This window comes from Pistacia vera, unplaced genomic scaffold (genome assembly GCF_008641045.1).
Source record: "Pistacia vera cultivar Batoury unplaced genomic scaffold, PisVer_v2 Contig469, whole genome shotgun sequence".
In the NCBI taxonomy this organism is placed as follows: Eukaryota; Viridiplantae; Streptophyta; class Magnoliopsida; order Sapindales; family Anacardiaceae; genus Pistacia; species Pistacia vera.
In genome coordinates, this window is record NW_022196300.1 from 1 (window position 1) to 11,162 (window position 11,162).

The 11,162-nt window shown below is 34.5% G+C and overlaps 2 protein-coding genes across 2 annotated transcripts; one reads left to right on the forward strand and one right to left on the reverse strand.

The window, feature by feature from the left end:
• Positions 1 to 438: 438 nt before the first annotated feature.
• On the forward strand, positions 439 to 3,505 carry LOC116145874 (protein N-lysine methyltransferase METTL21A). Its single transcript, XM_031431311.1, has 7 exons — positions 439 to 448; positions 551 to 670; positions 1,288 to 1,361; positions 1,453 to 1,510; positions 1,586 to 1,687; positions 2,092 to 2,203; positions 3,180 to 3,505. The coding sequence occupies exons 1-7, from the start codon at positions 439 to 441 to the stop codon at positions 3,298 to 3,300; spliced, it is 597 nt and encodes a 198-aa protein (XP_031287171.1). The 3' UTR covers positions 3,301 to 3,505.
• Positions 3,506 to 5,718: 2,213 nt separating this feature from the next.
• Positions 5,719 to 10,029, reverse strand: LOC116145891 (Holliday junction resolvase MOC1, chloroplastic). The gene is made up of 6 exons (XM_031431323.1): positions 9,568 to 10,029; positions 9,030 to 9,135; positions 8,249 to 8,301; positions 7,845 to 7,976; positions 7,032 to 7,104; positions 5,719 to 6,073 (listed from the first exon to the last, which is right to left on the reverse strand). The coding sequence occupies exons 1-6, from the start codon at positions 9,943 to 9,945 to the stop codon at positions 5,940 to 5,942; spliced, it is 876 nt and encodes a 291-aa protein (XP_031287183.1). The 5' UTR covers positions 9,946 to 10,029; the 3' UTR covers positions 5,719 to 5,939.
• Positions 10,030 to 11,162: the final 1,133 nt, after the last annotated feature.

Here is an 11,162-nt window from a genome sequence, read left to right on the forward strand (position 1 = left end):
ACAAACCTAGAAACTATTTGTTTGTGTTAAGAACCCATGTCACAATTTGCAGGAATCATGTGAAACATGGAGATAATTAGTTCGTTGGATTTAAGAAACAACAATTGTTGCAGTGTTTTTTCTTCAAGTTTAGATTTTAGTATATGGTAACTGGCATGAGTTGAAGTGGGGCAAAGTGTTGCGTTGTATGATCATGATGTGCTTCAAACGGAACTGTAATCCCTTTATCGATTTTTCCATAGTTCATTATATGGTTAAAATGATACCAATGTTGGACGTGAACAATCAATCTTTTGCCAGAGCTAACTTCAATAGCCCGGTGGAAATATTACAATGATCTAGTTGTTTCTAAAACCACATCTCCCTGTACAGGGCAAGAGTTTGAGTTTGAATTGTTAGTCAGAGTTAATCATATGTTTAATGGTTCTTAGATGTACAATGGAAAAGCGTATGTTACGCTGGGTGGAGATGATCTCACTACATTTTCTTGCAATGTATGTAATTGATAAATGATTAGAGTGAGTAAACGATCTAACCATTTGTGGAACAGCTGATTTTGATTTGACAGGACAATTGGTGTGGCCTGGTGCTATGCTTATGAATGATTACATCTCAAAAAACGCTGAGCTGCTTCAAGGATCTTCTATTATTGAATTAGGCTCTGGTGTTGGTAAATTTTCTATCAACAGTATTACCTGTTGCCTTGTCTACTTACTGATCTGAAAATCCAAAGTATTTCCACTTATTGGTTAGCGAACAAAGTTGAATTTCTAGATAAATCTTATAATTATATTTGGAGATTTATAGAATGATATGAAATGACTGTTCTACCTAGTTGCGCAGGTACTCATATGGGTTTTCATATTATCCAGAAAACATGATCATTACACGTGATTTAAAGTTAGTAGGACGATGAACACCTGCCAATCTCACACAGTCATCCATACATACACATATAAGATCATGATGACAAATATGGTTTATTTATCTGTGTGTATAATGTAACTATGTGTGCACACACACAAATGAAAAGAAAAACTTTAGTTGGGAAAGCAAAGCATACAATAGACTAGAGTCATCAATGTGTCTTCAGAGTGTGTATGGTTGACAAATGCAATCCTTAGCCTTCCATGCTTTATTCCTTTCTACTTGTTTTTATGCGTAATACCTCTCACTTTAATGACCCTTTTTTTAGTCTGACCATGGTAGCATTTTTGGCTTGGAGGTCATTACTTGGTATTCCTGTAGAAGAAAAGACATGTCTGATGGCTGCTTTCTGGAATACAGGAATTACTGGCATACTCTGCAGCAGATTTTGCCGTGAAGTTGTTTTAACTGACCATAATGATGAAGTGCTCAAGGCAAGTTCAAAAAAATTAAACTAGAAAAGTTGGCGGCTTCATCTGTAATTTTCTTAATTTTGACTATTTTAGTTATCCATACATTTTTCAGATACTGAAGAAAAATATAGATCTCCATACATCTATGGAAAATCCTAGTTGTAAAGCTGGTGAGGAAAAGAATCTTAATTAGGAACAAAAATATTTGTATGAGCTGATGTCTTTTGGTTGTTTCCTTTATGCAGGATTAGGAGTTGAGAAGCTAGAATGGGGAAATTCTGATCAGATCAACCAAATTTTACACAAATATTCTGGAGGATTTGATCTAATTCTTGGAGCTGACATTTATATCCAGTGTCCCAGATTATTATTTATGTTATTAACTCAGTTTTCTGAAGAAATATATACTCAAATAGGAGAAACAAAAATAAGTCATAAACATATAAAATGGTTCTCTGAGCCTAAGATTGATAAAGCTTTCAATACGAATCAAATGGGAGTAGAGTCAGTTGCTAGAATAAAGTGAAACCAACATCTGCAATCTTGTCTCCAATTTTTTGTGTGTTTCACACGACATGATGATCATGCCACTATATCCACTTTTTAACAGATCTGCTAAATGCTGGTGCTAAATTACTTTTGCCAAGAAAATCATATCATTTTTTCAAATAAAGAATTTTGCTTTCTCTTTTGCCTTTTGCCCCTGCATCCTTTATTGGTTGATGCTAAAACTTCCCTTGACAGTGTATAAGCTTTCAACAGTCGAGCATTCCCCCACTATTTGACACTGTAGAACAATTTTTCCGCATCAGGGAAACAGGACAGTGCAAATTCATTCTAGCCTATGTATCCCGAGCGAAGATGTACGTACCTATTCATAATTCTTTTTTTTCCATCTTCGCAAATTTGGACATATTCAGGTTTCCTCTCATTGGATCTGTATGGTCATTTGTCTATATGTTTATAAATGGTAATAATATAGCAATTCATTGTGTTTCATCTATTTTATCAAGGAACACCTAGCCTTTGTACATTTATGCAGAATACCTTTCCCAGATACTGATTTGATGTGTTTAATTGTTGAAAAGTGTTGATATTTTAAACTGATTTGACTCAAATGCTTTAATTGGTTCACATTGTTTAATGAAATGAACAAAATAAAATTATGCACTGCTTATGTTTTAGGGTTTAATATTGTCTTTGCACTTTTACCTGATATTTTAATACAAAACAGAATGAATAAAAGTTTAAAAGAAAAAAATGTATTTGAATTTTTGTCAAAAACCTTCTGAAAGTACATATTTTCCAGTTGTTAACTCTTGAAGCTTTAGAATATCTAGTTGGTAAAACATTATTTTTACGAAATTCTGGACGATGCCATAACTATTGCTTCTTTGATTATGCTGTACAGAGGTTTCTGTGTATGTTCAAGATCCCTTTCTGTAATACTTCTATGTACCATTACCATTAGAGTCTTGCATTGTGGTTGCCTCTTTTTTTGGAATATCATTATTTAGAATTTATCTACATGCCTCAACCAGCGAAGCCAAAATTCTTTGGTACTAATTTTCTTTATTGGTAAAAGCTCTTAAACCATGCTAGTACTTCTATCACTAACATTTATCATCGTTTTGAAAATTGTTCTCTTTAAATTATGAATATAATCATATTAAAGTCAATATTCTTGTTGGATTACACTTTACTCAGATTTTGAGCTGTTTGACTTTACAGTATATGATCATTTCAAATATTATTAATACCAAGTTATTTCAGAGGCACTAAACATAACTTTGCAATGTAATCTTATATTTATTCAATTATATTGTTCTTTGTGGGCAGGATGGACGCAATGGTTATCAGTGAAGCTACTCGTCATGGAATGCTGATAAATGAAATAGCCGGAACTCGTTCTGCTGTTGGAAATCTTGAAGGAGTTATTTTTCAGGTGACACTTAAATAGACATGCCAACGCATTGCAAATGACAACTTTTCAAGCGAAAACAGAAGAAAATATGGGTAAGAATAGGAAACATGAAAAAACAGTTACAGATTTTTCATTTTGGTCAAAAAGTAATTTAGAGGACCAGTTGAGTTCGGTGAGCAAATTTCTTGGTAGTCAGAATTTATCTTATCTTGCTAATCAACTGATTAGAATTGTTTTTTTTTTTTTTGGGGGGGGGGGCGGCGGGGTAGCTACTATGTAGTATATTGAAAAAGAAAAGGCATGATATGCTATCCGTCTGATGATTACCGATGGTTACATATTCATCAATCCTACTTTTTCAAATTTATCTATTGGTTCTCATTTGGGTTTCTTACCAGAACTTTTAGCATATAATTTTAAATTCCAGATAAAGATTTGTTTTGATGAAAGCTTATCTGCCTGCCCTGGAAGAGGGTTTTCAAGAGTCTGCAATTATTCACCCGTGGAGACATGGTATGGTATTGGGCCTATTGGCATGTGTGAATGGACAATATACTTGTGTACAATTGCATATGAAATTGGGATTAAGCTTTGGGTTTTGCATTATTAGACAACATCTATAATGTTTTTATGTGCCTCTGGTTCTTCCTATTCCCTGTGATATTTTTCTTTACTTTAGATGGAGGGTTGCTCAATATGTTACATAAAAGATTATCCATCCAAAAGATGTAATCATCGGAGAACAAGAAATTGGGATGTGTAAATATAAATCATATTTTCAACTTGAAGTGCTTTTTTCAGCCATAATAAGCAAAAACAATTGATCAAATCTATTTTCCTAAAAGAAACCAACATTTTTAATCAAGTAATATTATTTTTACACGTGAACTGTAATGGGTATTTCTATCCCCCATAAAAAAACTCCAACTTTCATTTCAAAGTCAAAGATCGATATTAGTTATTTAGTTCAACAATTCCTACATATACTATAACTAGACTACACTGAGATCTCAGAGCTACAATAACAAGTAACAACTATTCTATAACAACAATATGACTCCGGTGAAGAATGGTCATAATATACAGCCATCCTCAAAAGTCTCTTCTTGTTACTTGCATCTCTTGTTCTAATTCTCCTGCAATAATTCATCCCTCGACACCCTCACTGATGTTCAGAAGCCGAAAGCAAATCAAGGTCTATGTACCGAGAAGCTAATTTTATGTTAGCAGATCATTCTTTACAAGATATCACATCGTTTGAAAAGATAACTTCCTCATTTGAAGGAACCAATTCCTCGGACAGGCTTGATGAGTCTAACTTCAGACCTTTTCCATATGCAGCAATCAGAAGAGCCTCAGCCCTTCCTGCAATCAAGAAAATAAAATTGGGAAAGAGCATTCTAACTTGAGATGGAAGTTAATAAAAACAAGAATGGGTGGGCTTGCATAGTAAATGAACATTTCAGGAGAAGTCTCCTAGTTTTGATGGTTAGTTGGATTGTTATATGCAGTGATAAACCTGACAAAAAATGATGTTGGCAGCTTATTTTAGTTATCTCCTGCGACGGCTGCGTATTTGTGCAGCCATCAAACATTTGAGAAGAGTCACAGTCACCCCATTCTAATAACTTTTTTAAAGAATGAGCATAAGAAATGCCACTTTCAAGCCAAGATGCTTCGTCATCTTCAGGAACAATACATGCAAAATTGGAGACAAAATCGTAGACAAATGAACTCACATGCCAATTTTGGAGGCAAGATGCAGCAACTTTACTCCTCATTTCAGTTTTTTTATTTTTTATTTTTTATTTTTTATGAAAGCCTAGAGAGACATAGCAACTGATATAATTTTACAGATCTAACTGAAAAGAACTCGAAGGGGCCACTCAAGCAAGCACCGTAAAGGGCTCCTTGAAGATCTGTAGAGATCAGGGCTCGCCTCCAATCGATAATCCTTGAAAAGGGGTAACTCATCATTAGAAATGTTTGATCGCTGCAAATCAGGCAGTCAGCACAAAGACTAAGTANTTAAGCTTTGGGTTTTGCATTATTAGACAACATCTATAATGTTTTTATGTGCCTCTGGTTCTTCCTATTCCCTGTGATATTTTTCTTTACTTTAGATGGAGGGTTGCTCAATATGTTACATAAAAGATTATCCATCCAAAAGATGTAATCATCGGAGAACAAGAAATTGGGATGTGTAAATATAAATCATATTTTCAACTTGAAGTGCTTTTCTCAGCCATAATAAGCAAAAACAATTGATCAAATCTATTTTCCTAAAAGAAACCAACATTTTTAATCAAGTAATATTATTTTTACACGTGAACTGTAATGGGTATTTCTAACCCGCATAAAAAACCTCCAACTTTCATTTCAAAGTCAAAGATCGATATTAGTTATTTAGTTCAACAATTCCTACATATACTATAACTAGACTACACTGAGATCTCAGAGCTACAATAACAAGTAACAACTATTCTATAACAACAATATGACTCCGGTGAAGAATGGTCATAATATACAGCCATCCTCAAAAGTCTCTTCTTGTTACTTGCATCTCTTGTTCTAATTCTCCTGCAATAATTCATCCCTCGACACCCTCACTGATGTTCAGAAGCCGAAAGCAAATCAAGGTCTATGTACCGAGAAGCTAATTTTATGTTAGCAGATCATTCTTTACAAGATATCACATCGTTTGAAAAGATAACTTCCTCATTTGAAGGAACCAATTCCTCGGACAGGCTTGATGAGTCTAACTTCAGACCTTTTCCATATGCAGCAATCAGAAGAGCCTCAGCCCTTCCTGCAATCAAGAAAATAAAATTGGGAAAGAGCATTCTAACTTGAGATGGAAGTTAATAAAAACAAGAATGGGTGGGCTTGCATAGTAAATGAACATTTCAGGAGAAGTCTCCTAGTTTTGATGGTTAGTTGGATTGTTATATGCAGTGATAAACCTGACAAAAAATGATGTTGGCAGCTTATTTTAGTTATCTCCTGCGACGGCTGCGTATTTGTGCAGCCATCAAACATTTGAGAAGAGTCACAGTCACCCCATTCTAATAACTTTTTTAAAGAATGAGCATAAGAAATGCCACTTTCAAGCCAAGATGCTTCGTCATCTTCAGGAACAATACATGCAAAATTGGAGACAAAATCGTAGACAAATGAACTCACATGCCAATTTTGGAGGCAAGATGCAGCAACTTTACTCCTCATTTCAGTTTTTTTATTTTTTATTTTTTATTTTTTATGAAAGCCTAGAGAGACATAGCAACTGATATAATTTTACAGATCTAACTGAAAAGAACTCGAAGGGGCCACTCAAGCAAGCACCGTAAAGGGCTCCTTGAAGATCTGTAGAGATCAGGGCTCGCCTCCAATCGATAATCCTTGAAAAGGGGTAACTCATCATTAGAAATGTTTGATCGCTGCAAATCAGGCAGTCAGCACAAAGACTAAGTACAATAGCACTCATGTACCTTCACAAAGAAAAGTGTATGTAGGGAAGTTTTAGCTCACAAAATGATCTGCACAACTAGCTTAGTGCTGTCATTTCCTCTGCCAGAATGTAACTTACAACAATCTCTTCACTTATGTGATTCTACTAATAAAATTAATTGAAAAAGTAATGTTGAAAAAATAAATTAAAAATGCAGATGATATGCAGAGGTTACCAAGTTCACACTCCAATAAATGAAATACATTTTTTCTAAAAGCATGATAGCATACTATAAAGCAAAGAGGACCAAACAATGTACCGTGATCCTTTTTCCGTTGCAGTAGGGAACTCAAAGATGGAAATAATGTGGACGCAAGCCTCCTACTATCATCCTGCCAAAAAATTCATCATCAATACAAATAAAGGAGGTTTATAAGATCCAATTGATTCAAAAGTTTTGAATTTAATAAAAAGGGAGCAACACAGTGTTTCCCACATAAGGAGTGTTGCAACAAAAAAGGGAAATGATAAAGCTTATAAAGGCTTATTAACTTCTTGCCATAAAGAAAGAAAGCCAGAAACCCCATACGTGAGTATAACAAAAAAGCTCTACAATGAATTCCACATGATTTGAGGCAAGGACACAATTCATAATTAAAAAAGAAAAGAAAACAAATTGAATCAGTTTAAATGGTGTGTAACATAGATTAATGTTGAAAATTTGTAGATGGAGACTGGGAAGATTTTTTCTCTATGTGATAGTGAACGCGAGTTGCAATCAAAATTGTTAATTGAGAAAAGTTGTCTCTCATGACTTGATCCACACTGCCACCTTGTCTTTTAGCTAGTATTGTCCCTTTTTAAGCCAATTTTCTATGGCTCACATGAAGTATGCAGTTCTTTGCATATAGAGTCCTAGTGACTTTACTATTTATTCTTCAACCTTTTGCAGCTTTCTTGACTATTATTTTTGCAAACCTTTCCTCATGGATTTCAATGAGTGACAAATAAGATTTGGAAGTTAACAATTGGCTTTGAGGACTAAAAAAAGTCTCCAGTTTAGGACTCTATATACTCATTCGAGAGCTCGAGGAATTCTTAGTAAATAAATAATGTGAACATAGATACAAACCTTCATAGTCATGCCTCCTGAGAGTTCAAACTCATTCTTCCACATTGCAGATGGTACTGGAACTACAGAAAAGCCAGAGGCAACCAATATCCCAATCCATAATCCATATCCAAATCCTCCACTCCACCAACCCTTCAGTGAAAAAAAAAGTCGATACTCTCAAAAAAAAAAAAAAAGAAGAGAGAGAAGGAATATTTGTTTACTTCATTTGCTTTCACTAAAGATTTCATAAGACTAAGCAATACTAAAACCACATTACTATAACTTTTGTTAAAATGTTGGCATGAATTTAAGGTCAAATATGAAAGATACAAGAAACAGATACACAAACATGATACCATCATTCAAGAAAGAAATTGGAAAAGTCCAAATGAAATCACCTAAAAAGAGGGATTGCCACAAACCTGTTTCCCATCTTTTGGATAAGGGATTGATTGCTCTATATATGCAGTCGTTCCTAGAATAAGAAAATCACAAATCATTACAAATGCACAAAAGTTGAAGAAAGAAATATAAAGTATTGTCACAAGGAGACATATTCTTCATGATAGCAAAAAATAAAAATAAATAAATATAAAAAGAGACTGCAGATAAAATAAGAAAACTCGTTACCTAGAAAGTACATCAAGTACAGAGAAATTCAACTTCAAAAAAACTGATTACGAAATCAATTATATAAAGAAAAAAAATATATACCAATATCAATACATCTCAAGCATAATTCAAAAATCTTGGAATTCCAAATGATAGATTAAGGCCAACTGAAAAAGTGAAGCTTAGAACAAAATTGATGCAGTTTATTCTTTTATAGGTTTTTTTTTTTTTCAATAACCAGAAATCTCTCGACCCTGCTGAACCCTATAATCTTTAGGGAGCGGGAAAGAATGGCCTTTGAAGACTAGAATAAAGTACGAAAGCTTACAAAAGCAAATAAGGCAACCTAAAATAATTTAACTACTTTGTCCACTCATTTGTACAGTTTTGTTGGCAAATACTGCATTGCACGGAAACCAATATCATATATTATTAGGCATCATTTCATGGTAAGTTAACAACCGAAGAAGATTATATTGTGTGGCCATTATTGAATACCCACCCCACCCTCCAACCCAAACAAACACAAACACCACAAGGGAAGAAGATAGAGGAGAGGAGAAGAGAGTGTGGAGAAACATAGTGTTATACCAACTGGAGCATCTAATCTACGAAGCAACAGAACAATAGACTTGGCATCCAAACGTTTTCGAACTCTACCACCAACTAAAACTGGCAAATGCGGAGTATCAAATACCTGTAAGATATCAATGCCCGAATTAATCACTAAAAGAGATTTACAAAAAAAGAAAAGAGAAAAGAAAGAAAGAAATGTGGAGTCCAGATGTAGCTCGACTAATCACTAAATGCTGATTATCAAGCAACGATGAACGCCTTTATTTTCTTTCCCAGCCATGTAAAGGTCCCTACCATACTATATTGGTAGACACCTGGACCATGTCTGGTTGCCACTTGCAATAAACCACATTCCAATGCTACTTGACAATCATAATACGGACCATAACGCAACATCATGTCAACAACATTTAACATCGAAAAACAAATAACAAGTTTCTTAATAACTCACAACATCACATATTTGTAACATTTAAGGTCAAAGTTAATAATGGAAATGATAATATGAACATATATAAGTTAACTAAATGTTTAAAGAAAGGCAGTAAATTTCCTGAGCCGAGGAACCGGTGTGGTCGGTTTTCAAGACGGCTAAAGCACCGGAAAGATCCGGGTCGACACCCAGAACCCATTTAGAATCATCAAGGGTTTGAGTTTGAGTTTGAAGAGGAGGGGAAGTGAGAGAATCGAGCCAGTTTTGCTTGAATTGTGCAGCATCCGAGACCTTAGTAGCCCTAATCTCTGGTGCTCTACCAGTACTTATACGTCTGCTCGCAAATGTAGAGTATGTGTTTGCAAAAATGGATCTGAGTTTGGAGGGGACGATGAGGGTGTAATGGTAATTATAATGGGTTTGTAACTGGGGGTAAATCTGTGAATGGAGTAGTGTTTGTGTTCCCATCAAAAGATTGGGATTCAATTTCAATGTCATCTGTTTTTGAATTTAAATTTGGAACATTCTCTCTGTTCGACTGTTCGTTATCATCATCTTTCCCCTTCCATTTTCAAAGGGGGTTCAGAGGTGGTAAATTCTGTTGTGGGCCTTGGCCCAGAACGAGTCATGGCCATTTTTTAACAGTATACATTCCTTGTTATTTGATGCACACTACCGAGTCTTCTTGACAATTGGGCCTCTTTTTTTTTTTTTTTTTTTTTTTTTTTTTTTTTTTTTTTTTTTTTTTTTTTTTTTTTTTTTTTTTTTTTTATGATCAAGGTGTTTGGGTTAATTTACACGTATATTAACTAATCTTTTGGGTCTGTTAAATACCTTACAACTCTAATGTTTCAAGGTAAACCACAAATATGATAGGTGATTCCAAGATAATTCGAACCTAAAAAGTCAATGAACGTTTCTTGATCGTTAAGTCAACCCCTTAGTGTTGGCTCTTGAATAGGTGTTTTATCTTTCTTTAATTTGTGTTGAAGACAACACAATGTTTTCCCAAGAACTTCATCTTACATTGATCATTGAAAAAGTGGCAAAAGAACTTTTATTCCCCTATTTTCTTTATTTGTTTCAGCATTACCCTTCTAAGTGATAAAAACACTTTCTACCGACTGTGATGATCATCGGCACAAACACACAAGCTTCTTGCAAAAGACACAACTCCATGATGGAAATTTCAACTGATATTATCAATTTGTATCGACCATTTTTAGTATTTAGTTAATAACTTAAGAGTAAATGACATATTCCCACGGAAGGTAAAGTGATTTATAAATTCCAGATTCTTACCCTTAAGGGGTGTTTGGATCGGGGTATATAAGATAACATAGGTAATCTTTGTTTATTTTACAAGATTCTAGTGTTTGGTTTGCAAGTAATAAAATATTACAGAAATCTTTTATTACAAATAGTGTTTACTATTGGTAATGTGGGAGGTAATCTGATGCCCTCCCCCACCCCTGGGATTAAAATATTATCGGGGTAATCTAATTTTTCTATCCATTTTGTCCTTAATTAAAAACAATTTTGAACACAATTGTCGTCAAATGTCTACCAAATAACAATCACCCAGCCGCCATACATTTAAGAAATTAGCTAAAACACTTCAAGCATAAAAAAGTTTAAAAGTTAACAAAATACCCCCAGCCACCCAAGACCACCATCGGTCGTGACTCACCACCACCGGCCGTCAGCGTCAGTCG

Coding starts and splice junctions, on each gene's coding strand:
- LOC116145874 (XM_031431311.1), top strand. Junction 1,511..1,585: donor AAATCCTAGTTGTAAAGCTG/GTGAGGAAAAGA, acceptor TCCTTTATGCAG/GATTAGGAGTTGAGAAGCTA. Junction 2,204..3,179: donor TATGTATCCCGAGCGAAGAT/GTACGTACCTAT, acceptor CTTTGTGGGCAG/GATGGACGCAATGGTTATCA.
- LOC116145891 (XM_031431323.1), bottom strand. CDS start 9,945: ATGACATTGAAATTGAATCCCAATCTTTTGATGGGAACACAAACACTA. Junction 8,302..9,029: donor TAGATTAGATGCTCCAGTTG/GTATAACACTAT, acceptor TTCTTATTCTAG/GAACGACTGCATATATAGAG. Junction 7,977..8,248: donor ATCCAAAAGATGGGAAACAG/GTTTGTGGCAAT, acceptor TTTTCACTGAAG/GGTTGGTGGAGTGGAGGATT.